The 15,479-nt window shown below is 41.4% G+C and overlaps 1 protein-coding gene across 1 annotated transcript in view; it reads right to left on the bottom strand.

Moving 5' to 3' along the window:
• Positions 1 to 3: 3 nt before the first annotated feature.
• LOC114818602 (uncharacterized) overlaps positions 4 to 15,479 on the bottom strand; it is a gene marked incomplete at its 3' end in the record, with an annotated part of 33,707 nt that continues 18,231 nt past the window's right edge. Inside the window, exons 3-10 of the mRNA XM_029085090.1 lie at positions 13,179 to 13,326; positions 10,424 to 10,512; positions 8,898 to 9,007; positions 7,988 to 8,173; positions 7,013 to 7,191; positions 4,065 to 4,177; positions 3,256 to 3,352; positions 4 to 3,127 (exon numbers count right to left, since the gene is read on the bottom strand). Of these exons, the coding sequence (XP_028940923.1) occupies positions 4 to 3,127; positions 3,256 to 3,352; positions 4,065 to 4,177; positions 7,013 to 7,191; positions 7,988 to 8,173; positions 8,898 to 9,007; positions 10,424 to 10,512; positions 13,179 to 13,326 (4,046 nt within the window). The remainder of the gene's footprint in view (positions 3,128 to 3,255; positions 3,353 to 4,064; positions 4,178 to 7,012; positions 7,192 to 7,987; positions 8,174 to 8,897; positions 9,008 to 10,423; positions 10,513 to 13,178; positions 13,327 to 15,479) is intronic.

The following is a 15,479-nucleotide window of genomic DNA, read 5'->3' as shown; positions in this document are numbered from 1 at the left end:
GAACTCCCAAATTTTTGCTTCTAGTGAAGTATTGTGCTGTAAGAAAGACTGGCTGAACTCCTTCTGCAGCAGTGAATGTGAGAAATTATAGATAATGTCCATTTTTTCTTCAAATGTTTTGTTTAAGTTAGTGTCATGAAGGACTTTCATTCCGGCTCTCCACATTTCAGTCAGTCTCTGGGTGTAGTTACTGTAAGAATCATATAATAGGTCGATAGTTGCAAGCTCACTGATATTATAACTTTTCTGCAAATCTTTTAAAATTAAGATACTTCTTTGCATGGCTTGCAAGTATATGGAGAAGTTGGCTCCTCTGGAGTCTTCTTCACCATACAGCTCAAATATGGGGAATGCAAAGTTTAACAGCTGCTTCAGTTCCTTACTGAAAGGAAGAGTGGAGTCATTTTTCATGGTATTGAACTGATTTTCCAGCACGTCTAGTAGGTACTGGGAAGTGAGACCGTCTGTGCTATTCCAGTTCATGGACTGAAGAACTTCAGCAATCTGCCAGAAAGCACCCAGTTCATTTTCCTGCCTTCCATGAGGAGAACTCTGAAGTTTCTGCATTAGCTTAGACAAAGAAGAGATCAGCAAATAATGATCACTGATATTCACCTTTGCCATGTCAGGAAGAAGCTGCTCAAGGGACAAGAGCTGTTCTGCAAAATTTTCAGAAGTCACAGGGGTCAACAAGAAGTCAGAAAATAATGATGACATTTTTTCATTTGTGCTCAGATAATTTTCAATGTCTTCAAGTGGGACTGCCTGAAGTGCAATCATTTTTATAACCTCCCATGCTTTCTCTGTATTAAAATGAGTCCTGCTTAAAATGATCTGATTCCAAATCACTGCAGCCATAGTTAGAATATCTTGATTTTCTTCTCTGTATGGATTCGGGTAGACCATTAATCCTTCACCACCAACCTCATACAGTGGGAGTATTTCTTCAAATATTCTTTCCAAGTCTGGTGTGCTGTTTGTGGCAGAAGTTGAATTGAAAAAGAGTTTTAATGACCTATACAAATCATCCAGATCTGAGGGTTTCATTCCTCCACTAGAATTACGAAAGATCTGATGTACTAAAGTTTTCCCAGGAGCTACTCCGAAGTCCACCAGAATTAGAGCTTTCTTCATAATTTCCAGGAGTTTCACATATTCATCCACTTCCGTTAGGTTCCATTTGGTGGTCAACACATTGCCAGTGGCATGCCACAGCCGTGAGAATTGTCCCCACTCAGATTGGTTGGAAGCATTTCTGCCTACCTGTAGCAGTTCATATATACTGCTGTTCCTCATGGAAACAGTCGGTAATAGGTGGGAAAACACAGGCAGCCTATGCCAGTCTGCTGGACTGCCAGAGAAATTCAGGGAGTTCAGTATTGTTTCATTCAGCATGGAAGGAACAAGCATCTTCAAAAGCTGAGATGGAAGCACACCACCCACATCTTGGACTGGGATGGGGCAGGAGACATTACTCTGCAGCAGCCCCTCCGTGACAGCAGTCAGAGCTCTTGCCTTCTCCTCTACCCAAGAGCTTTCCAGCTCAGAGACAAGGTTTAATTTGGAAAGGAAACTCAGAGAAAACTGCAGAGACTGGATGATGCACGACAGCTCCTTGGAAAAGCGTTCACTGCTGTTCTTGTAGACAGCAGCAAACTCTGGAGACAGTTTCAGGTTTGTTATGGCAAGCTGGAACATCTTTGTAAAAGTGTCATTGTGCCGTGTTCCACCCTCCATGCCCATGGAGTCAAAGAGGGGTTTGCAGGGGCTCCTGGCTAAGGACTCGTTTAGAGTGGCATTTTCAAACAGCATTTCAAGTGTTACGTGGAGCACGTCCTGAGCGGAGCAGTTCTGGGATGCTCTATAACCATGGTTGCTGTTCTCAAGGAAAGGAATCAAGGCTAAATGCAAGAACTCCCAAATTTTTGCTTCTAGTGAAGTACCGTCCTGAAAGGAAGACTGGCTGAACTTTTGCAGTAGAAGATGTGTTAAGTTATAGACAGAGTTAATTATTTCTTTGCTGGAAGCTTCACTGGCATTCGTATTATGAAGGATTTTCATTCCTGTCCTCAGAAGTTCAGACAAGCTCTCAAAGGTTTTATTGTCAAAACTAAAGAAAAGATCTATAGATTTTAATTTACTGACATTATAATTCAGCTCTAAGTCTTTTAATATGTGCAAGGTCTTTTGTATAGCTTGAGTGACTAGTGAGATATTGGCTGCTTCAGAGTTTTCCCCAAACTCTTTAAACACAGCTGTTATAAATTCTGACAGTTGATCCAATTGTTCACTGTAGAAACTATCTGACTTATTCAGCTTTTGTAAATGGCTGTTTAATACCTCTAAGAACTGCCCATAGGCTATGATGGCTGTGTTACTCCACTTCATTGATCTCAGTTTTTCCCCAATGCGCCAATAAACATTTAACTCATCCCACCAGGCTTCACCCATGGAACTTTCTACTTTCCGCATCAGTTCAAACACAGGCATCAGGAGGTACTGATAACCTATGCTGGTGTCTGTCATGAGAAAAAACATCTTCTGGAAAGCTAGGAGCTGGTCTGGAAAGTTTCTGTAGGACACAGGCTTAAGCAGATAATCAGAAAACAAAGATGGTAATTCTTGCATTCCATTGAAATGGTCTCTTAAGTCTTCCAGAAATGATGGCATGCTAGTGGAAAGCAACATTTTGAGAGCATCCTTATTTTGAGCTGTACTAAAATTAGAATTATTTAACAGAACAAGATTCCAAATCATTGTAGCTAATTTTAAAGGACTCTGAATTTCTTTCCACTGGGTCATTATATTGAAAATGGAAGTCTCATTAAAGTCACTCTGTAATTGCAATGATGTGAAGTTATAGATTTTATCAATTATTTCCTTATTATATGGTTCCTTTAATTTATAATCATGATGTGGATTCATTCCCAGTTCAAGAACTGCATACAATTTCTGTAATGTTTCATTCTTCAAATTTCTGAATACATTTAAGCTTTTTAATTCACTTCTATTCATTTTTTTCTCAAAGCCTTTTAAATGATATAGAGACTTTTGTATGGCTTCTAAATCATCTGAATGAATGGACCTCTTGGAGTATTTTCCACCAGTCTCTGGTGACTTTATTTTTCTGAGGGTGGAAAAAAAAGTATTTTAGTGAATATGAAATCAATGCAAGTGGAAATGTAAAGTGATTTAGAGCAAAGATCATAGATTTGAATTATACTGTTAGTAATATCCCTTTAGCTAATGTCTTACCTCAGAACTTCCTCCAATTCAGATACTAAAGTTGGATTGTCTTTCTGGTTAACAAAGTGATTACAAATATATCTGGTCACCAAACTTTTTTCTTTATCTACAACAAAGATGTAAAGAGTATATTAGTAAAGATCACATTAGTTTGGAAACTGAGAAGAGCTGTATGGCAAATCTGTCAAGGATAACATGCATATACAAAATTAGGCTCCTACGAGAAGACACAAGATCCTGGTTAGAAATTGGACTGCTCTTTTGGAATGTAACTCTTCCTGGTCTTCCAAAGGAAGTCAGGATGCTACCTGTCATTGTAGAAATGATTTTCTATCTCAGGAACAGCTCAATGCTCCTGTGCTCTGGGTGCTAACAGAGCTCTCCTCCTGCTTTAGAAGCACTTTGCCATCAGTGATGAAGCCTAATATTTATTATTGTTTCTTTCCCTTCAGTTAGGAATGCTTTTTTACTACTTACTCATCTTGATATCCCCATGTCCTCTCACTAGCTGTTTCCATGTTGTCTTACTTATACTGCATTAATCTGCTTTCTTCTTATCCACCCCAACTTCCACAATCTCCATCAAACAAGAAGTAGAGAATGGATAGCATTTACCAATCTGTCCCTTATAGTGTTTAGATGCTGTATCTTTCCTTTGCCCGTTCACATAACCTCAGTTAGATGTGGATATCAAGGACTCTGCCTCTCCTGTAAGCCAACAAGGGTTTAGAGGAAGAGCTCATCTTGATATATACAGTTTGCTTTTCCTCAGCACCACAGGTTTTCAGCAGAGATATGACTATACGGAAGAGTCTTACCTTGCTCCAAGCAGTTCAGGGAATATGAAGGATCTGTAGCCCCATTCTGAACAGTTTCGAATCTATCATCAGTCACGAGTGATGCAGAGACATTCTGAACTGCCAGCACAACACTAAAGGGGTGGAGGAGGAGTGGGGAGAAACACCAGCAAGGAAAAGAAATTGTGGTTATGGGTTTATGAGAAGAAATAAAACAAGTGTTCAAATAGGAAACAGCTGCAGTACAGCCTATCACTCTTAAAATGTCTGACAGACAAGACACTGCCCCTGCTTTTAATTATCTGTTTGATCATGCACAAAATACAAAGGGCTTTGATGGGAATGCTGTGGCAGTATATTAGCACAAACATATTTGTTGCCCTCATTAGATGTACATATTCAAAGGGTTAAGCAAAATCTATAGACCACTTAAATCCTCGTAATAGGGCTTAGAAAACACTCAGGTGATATGCCAGGCCAGTGATTCACTGCTGTGGGTGAATCTCCTCCTAAAAGAAATCAAGAAGAGAGCAGACAAGGCTCCAAGGGAGAACAAGGATCCCTAGGGGACAACATCTGTGGATGCAAGAAGCAATCACAAATAACGGTTCCAATTTCCAATTCTCCTTCTTTCCTCTTTTATCCTGTAATAACCAGGCTGACAGGGAAGCAAGGAATGTTTTTCAGTCCTAGGAAAGAACAAGCTGATAATCAGGCGTATTGTATCACAGAGGAAGTCATTTAAAAAACCACTCTCTTCAATGTGTGCAGGTTACTGAAAACTTCACGGTGATTATTAGTCCCTTTTGCTTCTCCTGTATAAAGAGTAGCTCTTCACTGTAGGCAAAGGGTCACCGTGAAATGCACAATCTCTCGCCTGCCTGAAGTTCTGCAGGTGATACACAGAGAACCTAGCTGAGCTGATTTCAGTGGCATGAATAAATACATACTGATTTGTGGGAACAGACTGCTAGTGAGAACAGAGCACCAGGGATCTCTTTTCTCCTCATTTAACACAATGTCTCCATGCAGGTTTCGTGGACTTGGTGCTCACCATTTCCATTCTGCAGAGGGGCTTGTTAGCAAGAGTCTTAGAGGGGGAAAAGGTGGAAGAATCTGCAGTTACAAATGACACACGAAGCTGAGCAATGGCAGAGCCAAGGAGAAGGGAGGCACAGGCTTGCCAGAAGTGGACACATATCATATAGAACACGCAGAGCTTTTGCAGACATTGGCTTTAGAGAAAAAGTTCAGCTTACGTGCTTATCTGAAAAACTACCTTAAAGCAACAAACAGCAGCATTTGTGAATTTAGTCTGTAAACCAGGTTTGTGTGGGTAATAAAATTTGCTCCTAAACTTTCTATAGAATTTAGGGATTTGAAGTTGCTCTTTCACAGTGGTGGTGTTTATTACATGGTTAATACAGATGCCACAATGAGCAAAAGTTCTTTTCTTCTATATCTTCATATTTATACCACAAAAAAATTCCCTGTACAGCATTTCTTTAGGAGGTCAGTACTGCCTGAGTAAAAGACATGGCCAGGCTAGCTAAGATGTGCTTTTGTAAGCATCATTAAAAACACTATTTGTGCAATCTCTTTGCAATAAATCTTTGCTCAGCACCCCTTTGTTGTGCCTGTGATAACTTTGCCCAGCTCTGCAGCTGTAGAGCAAAGCAGAGCAGCACAGTAAATATTAATTATTCCTGGGCACTCAAACAGTGCTGGTTCTCAGGCAGATGCAGACAAATGCCAATAATCCTATGACTGAAACAGCAGCATGGACAAAACACTTCTGAATAAAATTAAAATTCTTGCCACACTACTATTGACTCCTTTAAGGATAAGGACATTATGACTTACAAATAGTTCTCACAATGCAGTATGGCAAATTACCTCGATATTAAATGTACAGGTTTTTAAGTGCCTTGGCAACACGCCAGTGATGAAAAATGAGTCCCTCTAAGCCTGGGTGTAATCAAAGCGACAAAGTTTCTACAACCTCTTTTGGCATCTTTACCCAACTGCTCATGTATCCAAGGGAAAAAAAAAATGTCTGAAGACACTCAGTTGCCTGCTGTCATCCATGTGCTGTAACAAGTGACTACTCAGAATAATTCAGAGCAGTGTCTGTCATATATCCAGTAAATGATTTGGAACAGAGTCCCCTAATCTCTTGAGTAACTCAAATCTTCTAGGTATCACTGAAAGTTTAGGCCAACTCTGGACCAGGAAAGGGATTTCAAGGATAGCCCATTTTAGAAGAGTTTTTGTTGTCCTAGATGCATACAGCATCAAATATTTCAGCAAAGTTAATTAAAGCAGTTAAGCCAGCTGTTTTTCATATAGCAATTGAGTAAGAACATAACTGGTACTTTCTTCTTAAAGTCACATGTATTCAAAGCCCCATATGCTAAGAACCAGGATCCCTCTCTTCTCTGCTTTCTTGGGACCAATCTTGAAAGATAAAACAGCAGTAAATCATGCAACCAATTTTTTTTCAAAAAAGAAAAAAGAATTTCTGGTTCCCTTACAAATGCCTGAGGTCTTCCAAAATAACTTGAATTTGGCTCTGTGGTTTGCTGGAAAGAAGTGACCAGCTGCTGTCTGTGGCAGAACAACTCCCAGCCAGGAGAGCCTTTCTTCAACCAAAGGCAGTGGCTGTTACTGACCACCCTTTCTATCTACACATGGGCTTGACAGTGCCTCTAAGCAGGCTGGAAGAAAACTAAGAATTCATATCATGTTCCTATTTAAAAATTAACACAAGAGTCATTGAAAATCAAAACACTGCTTACTGTCCAGAGATCTTGAGAGATGCATTAGTATGGAGCGATATCACCCCCCCAAATAAATCATTCTTTAAAGCTAATGTCCTTTCTTCAAGACCAGAAGCAACATGTCCTTAGAGTTCAATACACAAATCCACAAACTTTCAGTGCCTGTCCTGGCATTTTCTCTATTTTTACCTGCTTGCATTCTGAAGGAAATCAATTATGTCTTGTGGTAACATGCTGCCTTGAAAGACATCTGGGGCCAGCAAGAGGAGATGCCACAGGGAGGTGTCGTTCTGCACTTGGGAGACGAGCATTAGAAACGAGACCATTTCATTGACGAATGCTGCCTGGTACTGTGGGTTGTGTTGCACCTTAACAAATAACAATGCAAGAAATTATTTAAGAACAAGAACCCTTGTTGCCAGTGGGTCTTTTTATGTTTTTCAGCTTGCACTGCACTTGTACACAACTCTACAAACAACACATTTAAAGGACTCTAGTGACAGGTAATAACTGAGAGAGTGCTTTACCTTCACACCCCAGATTGTACAATAAATTCTTTATTTAGACAAGCCCTACAATTCACAATGTCCCAAAGAGTCCAAAGACTAGGCATACAAGATAAATTAATATCAGTCCTCACCCTGTCAAAAAGAAGGCATTATCTTTACAGGATTCATTTGCTTTAATTATATAGCTTTCCCAAAGACAAGTGTTGCTTCAATCATGAATTGTTGGATCAGATGCAGGAGTTATTGCATGAAGTTATACAACTGAGGTAATACACGATTAAATTTATTGCCTCCCTCTAGCTTTAGATATTCTTATTTACACCACATCCTCACACTACTTCTATCTACCTGTTGCTGCAGCAGGGCAAATAAAGAAGAGAAACAAGACCTAGGTACGGTGAGAACCCTTAGGAACCACTAGCTGATGGCTGGATGTCTTTGTCTTTCTGAGCTGTGTACTCAACTTTAAGTTCTTTGGGGTAATCCCACTCACAAGAATTAGCTCAGTCTCAACATGCACTATATGCACTTTGGTATAGAGATGAACAACTCCGAGCCAGGGGAAATCACGTTCTGTCTTCCAAACACTGCAATAACGTGTGTGAATTAACACAGTTACTAGCTGCAGATGTTAGGAAAGATCCTAGGCACTCACCTGATGGAGCTGACTTCTGAGCTCTTGAGTAAATGACTCTAAAAGGGATGAGTCAGTAAAGCAGAATGTCCGGTGGATATTGGCTGCCATCTTCCCTTCAGTGAGACTGGGACGTGCTATGTATTGTGACAATACCTCACACAGAATGACTTTGAGATTTGCTGCAGTTGAATGTTGGGTCTGGTTCTAAAAGTCAAACACAATGTTAAAGGTAGCTTTCAAGCAATTTGGGATGTTTTAAACACAATGATGAGTCTTTTTTTAAGTGACATCTGAAAAGCAGTGTCATTATAAGCACTTACACACATAAAGAATGCTAACAGGTGAACACTGTCACTGAAATCCCTCAAAGTCATCACGTAGATAAAGAGAAACGTGCATAAGTGTTGGTAGGCCTTAACACAAAAACAGAAGCATACTGGTGTCCATTACATGGTACCAAGTTTGTTACAAAGGAGTTGTTCCTATACATAGTCAATTACCTACATAATAAACACATGGTGCCCCTGATGCCACTGCCAGAGTATTGTGGGCAAATAATTAATCCAATGGCTGTGACACCATATTTTTAATTTCACATGAAAGGAAAAATGTTCTCAACACCTCAACTCACACAAATTTTGAGCAAAATATCTCAGGGTGTTGTGTGTGGCCATATTTGGTAATTCATGGTATTATGTCCCGAGTTATTTTGTTTATCTGCTTTCTGTTTAGAGGATAATAAATTACCACAGAGCTTAAAAGTCCACCCACAATAACTGTCTTCCTTTTCACAAAATAAAGCACATTCACATAACAGGGGAAATCCAAAAGCAATAAAAGCTGTATGTCGGTATTTTGAGTTTCCAACTCTTTAAACATGACTATACATAAATGTTCACACTCAGGTATTACATAAATACAGACTTACCTTCCCAAAATTGAGGATTTTGTTGAACATGTTGATACTGGAAGTCAAGTTGGATGGTGATGAAATATTCTGAAGGGTTTTTTCTCCATGAGATACCAAATCCACAAATGCTGCAATAACAAGACTGTATTTTATTTAATGTCTTTTAACCTTTTTGCTACATCAAATCATGACAAAGGATAGCTGACTACAGCTTTGGGCATGCCATCATTATTAACCTGTTTCCAAAGGTACAGCCAATGGCACTGTGTAATTACTTACTTAAGGTTTTTTTTTTTCCTGATGTAATTAAATCTTGGATTACATTATTTCCTTATGTAACTTTTTAAAATTAAATGCATTTACATATCTGCTTGCGGTTCAACATTAATTTACACCTCTCTTCTCCAGTCCTGAAGCTCCCCCATGCAGGAAGAGACATGGGTAGCCTTACAAGGATGCCCACACCGTCTCAAGCCAATAGCCCTGTAAGGGAGAAGTCTCCAGGTGTCACTGGCACCAGTGGGTGGTACTCATTACTCAGAAACAGCCCTGAGAAGATTTGGAGCACTGCTGCCTGCTAGACATGGTGGCACACCACCAGGTCCCCAGCTGACACACACCAAAGCCAACAGTTGCACTGAGCTGCACTCTCAAAACGACACCGCTCACCAAAACCAAAGGAACTGCACCAGTTTACACCAGCAGAAGCTACGACCTATGATTTTTATTTTAATTTTTACATCAGATGTAGAACTGAGTTGGTTCCTGATCATCCATGGCCATCAATATGAGTTGATAGTTCCCATAGCTGTTCATGGATTATTTTCTTTTCCCCCAGTGCCTCTGAATTCAGTCCCTTTTGTGTTCTGCCTTTTTCTGCCTGTACACCAAAGAGTGAACGCACTGGCAGGGATTAGTGAATGGCTGGGGCAGAACAGTCACAGAATGCAAATCTGTAATCATTCATTTGATCATGAGCTCCCCAGAGAAAGGACTATCCATCATGATGGCTTGCAGATAGTACTAGCCATTACCATCAATAAATAATAATTGTAATGATTTCATGGAAAATTTAAGTCTGAAAGTTCCTTCATGAAAGAGAATCACATCAGAGGAAACACCACCAACAATAAAAATCCACTGTGGCACAGAATACAACTTATTTGCTAGATAACTATGAATAAGAAAAACATTTGAAAAAAAATAATAAGCTGGTTTTGGACAATTTGTGGGCAGTAAAAGGGCAATCTTTCATAAATAGCCAGATCTTTAATTAATGTCCAAACAGTCTGCGATCTCAGATTGCTCCTGGGAAGTACAACAATTTCATTCTGGTTTCTTGGCCAAATTCCAAAAGTCTTTTCTACAGACTGTTACTTATAATTATTCCCAAGAATTTACACTAATGTCATGGCCATTGTCACATGCCTGTATAGATCACATAAATCATTTTAGCATTGTTCTAAGAATCGCATCTCTGTCCAGAAAGCTTCAAAAGATCAGCCTTTAAAGACCAGAACTTTGCACAGCAGTGAATAACCTACCCAGCGAAGTGTTCCTGCTTTTAGGAACCTCTGTACTCCATGGTGATGGCTGGTTGTCCTTGACCGTACTGGATGAGCTCCTCCGCTTACTAGGGGAAGAAAGAAGAAGAAAAAAAAAAAGAAAGAAAAAAAGGAAAAAAAAAAAGACACCTGTAACAACTCACAGAGTTTCTTATGAGTAAGCTAACACTTAACTACTGCATGACTCAGAATTGGTCTACAGATGGATTTCATGGCAAGTGTGTTGAAATCTGGGTTATGCAAAAGTCTGGTTCCTTCTAGAGGCCTGGCATGTATTTTGGGGAAGGACACTGCAGCGCTCTCAGGCAAGAAGTAGATGGAGGGGACCGCATTCATGCCTGCTCTACAGGGACACCAAGGACAGGCAAGGCTTGACATGTGTATTTGGTCTAATCTTAAATTCCCACTTCTGCAAAGAAGGCCTCGTTGGATCAAGTCCTATTCTGTCCTCCACCAACACACACTCAGTGGAAGAAACAGTGCAGAACTTCATGACACTTGGACTGAGCAGAGAGACCTTGATGTAAGCTGGAACAGCTCTAAGCGATAACAGCAGGTTACACACCCCTACCAAGAAATCCTTCAAGACACCAGGACCTTACTTTCATCCTTCACAAACATTTCACCACAAGGGAATAGAAAAGGTGGAAGATGTTGGCATTGAGCTCGGTTTTCTGTACTTAGTTTCCTTTTATTAAGGGAAATCTTGAGCAACCATGTCTTGCACACCTTTGTAAATGCCTCTAAGGAACAGAACCAAAGATAAGAACCTTGCTCATTTTCTCTGCTGGCCACTGGGAAGCCACAGTTTTAAGGTAAGTTATAAAACAGTTTAATAAGAGCTTCAGTGAGTTGCACAATGGGAGGGGAAAAAAAAAATCAGTCTGGATTAGCTGAATATTACAAATGCTTGAATATTACAAATGCTAGAATATTACACAATAATATATCCAGACAGTGAAGGGTCACAGCTCAAATAATTTGCCTTCATGACAAACTCACCCACGGTGACTCTGCTCCTGAGGCAGAGTTGCATCTATTAATGTTGACTTCTGGAGCTTTCCTCTACCCAGTCCATCTTCCGCTGAGGTTTTATATTCTACTGCATCCTGCTAGTTTGGCTGTGGCTACTTAATAGTTGGTGTTTTTTCTTGCAGAATACAATATATTTCTAAGGCTGACATTGACCACACAAAGGTACATATACCCACAGTGTTGTGTGGTACTTCACGCCATCAACTTTTAGTATCAACAGTGGTTAACATGCTTATTAGTGACTCATGTGACTTGAGCTATAGTTTGGCCAAATCCTTTGATTTTTCAGTTGGCAGGGAAAACCAGTTATTTCCTAAACAACTGTACAGAAACAGAAAGCAAGGAGGGTTTGTAGCTATTGATACTCATGGAAGACCTCCAACTTTGGTGCTAGAAAGTTCCCATTTCTTCATGTCAATACCCCAAGTTAACCATTGGTTAACATGCTCATGGAAAAACAATGACACTAAGGAAACAAGTGAAGAGCTGTGCATCCAGGCATCCAGTCTCTGTGTGACTCTGCCCTCTTCTGCTACCTGACCCTGAAGTTGATTAGGATTCACCTTGCATAACTCCAGTCATCCACATAGTGAGTCATCCAGACTCCTCCTTATCAATGGAGAGATCCTAACCATTGACTTGGCCCAGGAAATGCCAGTCCCTCTGCACTAAGGAGGACCCCTGAGGAGCCACCAACCCCAGGATCCCTCATCCTGCCCACCTTATCTCTTCAGACTCTCAAGCTCTGGCCAAGGAGGATTTTGAGACTTTGACATAGCCACTATGGAGAAGCTTCTCACTTGAAAGTGAAGAAGAGCAACCAGGGACCTTGTATGTGAGATACAGACCTGGCAGTGTTAAGCTTATGGCTGGACTCAGTGATCTTAAAGGTATTTTCCAAACAAAACAATTCTATGTTTCTATGCCCAGATTTTCAGCTCTCCACAAACCAGCCAGGCCTCAGAGTGACATGTTCCCCAGGGGTGTGCCAGAACCAACAGCCAAGATGTAGAAACAACCCTGGCTGGCATGTCTCAAAGCAAATGCTATTTGGCTTCCAACTGGAACATCAATGAAATTGAAATGCCTCCATTGAACTTTTCAATTTCAACAAACTGACATTTCAACAAAACATGTCCAGTCAGCTCCATGCTGCAAATCTACATGTGAGGAAAACTTGTTTCTTCATTTTCATCTGTTTCCCAGTATGTTTGATGGTTTGTAGAGAGGAGACCCATTCTGGTTGGCATGTGGAAGATCTACTGAAAGAGCAGTCAAGCAGTCACTCCAGAACAAATGTACCTCAAACTAGAGCTATTGGGGAACATCTGCCACTTCCACCCAAAGCATCTTGAACCAATCACTGCAGTGGCAGATCAGCATGCTGGGCTGCTCTTGCTGCAAGTCTTATCCACTGATACCCTGCAGGACCTAACACTGAATCATGCAAAAAAGTTTATTTGCTCTGATCTGAGTGATTTAAAGTGTCCCAAGTTGCAGCCCATATTCTCATTCTTAATTGTTCAGATATCTGAGACTATATCTGTTATAACAGGTATCTGAGATATATCTATTATAACATATCTGAGATATATCTGTTGTGGACACACACACACAGACATGCATGGCTGCTCCCTCCACCCCAAAGCAAGCTTTGCTTTACAGCTTGTAACACCCAGATACATTCAGATTCCCTTACAGTCTGAGGGATGAGATGTCATTAAGTCTTGGCAGCAGATCTTCTGGTGTGTATGGTGTGCCTTTACATCTGGCATCTGAATCACACAGCACGGTCTGCAGGAATGGGAAGAAGCCTGCACTAGGAAGGTTTCGGGGTGCAAGGTAACCTGGAGGAAGAAGGGAAAAGAAAATGCCATTATTATGATGTGGAGATGCATTTCTTTGCCATGTGTTTCTATCAGTATGTGCTATTTTATCTTCCCAAACCATGGGCTTGATTCTTAGTTTCACTGAGGTTCTTTTACTCCACCCTGGCAGCACTATCTGCCAAATCCCACTAGAAGCCCATCCTCAACACTGACCAAGCCATGAAAGGCTATTTAACAGGAAAAAGAGTCAAGCTATTCGTTTACAAGATACCTGTCTGTCCCAAAGCAACTGTAGATTTACCCCTCTGCTCTAAAATGCAAGACAGACAAGAAATGACAAAAGCACCCTAGGTTTCTGATATCCTAGTTCTGCCTTTAAAAAATAAAATAAAATAAAAGCAGGCACATGGTCAGAGTAAGCTGAAGCACTCAGAAGGGCATGTTCTCCAAGGCTTGGCTGGATCCGTTCCTGTACAAAGCCACAAGCTTCAGTTTCAAGTCAGGTTGTTAAAACAGGGCTCTGCCTCAGCTTTTACCACAGGAAGGGGCAACAGATCCAGGATCAGACAGTCTCCTTTGCCTTCTGTGCAAACCTGCCCAGGGAAGGGAGAGGAGCAATCTATCACCACCACCCTCTCCGTGCCTCCTGCCATCTCAGAACAGCTCCTGTACCATCTGCTTGGTGACCTGTGATGCTGGCAGCCAGTGCTGAGGGGTGAGATGTATGTCCCTGTCTCCCATTTCTGCAAACACAGAGTGGACCTGAGCAATCAGAGACTTCAGTATTTTATGTGCCACTTGCCCCGTGCTGCTCACTGCCAGCCCGCAGAGTTCACCGCCTGCTTTCCTCTCACTGACAAACGCTCTCATAAATCTCAAAACTCTTTTGCTGGATCACAGCAACATATTATTTACAATAATCATTTGGAAAATGGCAAAGGACATATTGCCATTATTTCTACTATGGAAAGGAGCCAGCTTTACAAAAGGCCCACAGGCAGGTTTGTGGTAATTGATTACCTTGCTCTTTAGTCTCCAAAGACAACCTGTGACTCTTGCCCAGGCACAGCTTTATCTCTAACCCCTCCAACAAGGACACTGTACTACATTTGTACTACATTTATTAATTATAGTGGTGGTTAAAAACCAGACATTTCCAAAGAGGATGGCAATGCTAGGTGGAGTACATGGCTGTTGGTCTCCTTGAAGGAGATGGGACTTTCCTGAGCTTTCCTCAGCACAGCTGGTGTCAGCCCATGAGTGCACACTGCATTTTTGGGTCAAAATGCAAAAAGCTCATAGTTTAGCACGGGAGTTCCCGATGCTTTATGCCAGATAGTAACTGAGACCTGCAGAGTCCAAGGCATCCATTTTAAGTGGTGCTGTGATTCTCTTGTATACTTCAGCAGAGAACTACCCTAGACAATTAAGAGATTCCCTGCTAGAGGAGAAGGCTAGAGCTCTACCTGCTGTGGGAAGTTCTCCCAACGTTCACTGCATCCCCCAGGCCACTGGCAGTTACATGGCAGGTTGAGCCAGCTCCCAGTAATCATAGAGCACCAAGGAGAGTCCAAGATCTCTCTTGTCCCTACAGGCAGTCCTTCTCATGTTGGGGCCAAAGGAGCAAACATACACCACTCTCAAAGTTTTGAAGTGTAATTAGGTTTGTTTGGTGCCCATGAGGGAAACTTTAGAGTAGGGCACTTTAATCTGGAAGCATCTTTGAGTGAATATCCCTCGCCACGTCTGGGACATTTGCTCTTTGAGATCACCAATCACAACCCCACAAAATAGCATTTTACATACACTGGCTGTTTTCTCTCATCTTCCTTCTGATCACCGGCTCCCTCACTCCTAGGCAGGAAATTGACTCACACTCCAGTTCAAAACCGCACACCACAGACCTCACTTCATCAGTGTCTCTGCCAAAATGCAGCTTCAAAGAGCTGGGAAGCCATGAGGTTCGGGATGGAGAGTGCAACCACAATGAAGGGAGACAGGTAGGAGTTAGGCAGGAAACAGCTACGCTTTCCACAGCCACCCACATCTACCACCAACAACCAGGGCCAGGGGCTAAACTCATCTCTTAGGAGACCTGGAGCAGCTAAAGCTGTGTGGGGAACACCAGGATGGGGCTGGGAGCTTGGGGAACTCTGTTCTTCTATGGAGAG

Source organism: Antrostomus carolinensis, unplaced genomic scaffold (assembly GCF_000700745.2).
Source record: "Antrostomus carolinensis isolate BGI_N321 unplaced genomic scaffold, ASM70074v2 scaffold15785, whole genome shotgun sequence".
In the NCBI taxonomy this organism is placed as follows: domain Eukaryota; kingdom Metazoa; phylum Chordata; class Aves; order Caprimulgiformes; family Caprimulgidae; genus Antrostomus; species Antrostomus carolinensis.
The sequence above is the reverse complement of the archived record's forward strand: the minus strand, read 5'-3'. Positions and strand labels throughout refer to the sequence as shown.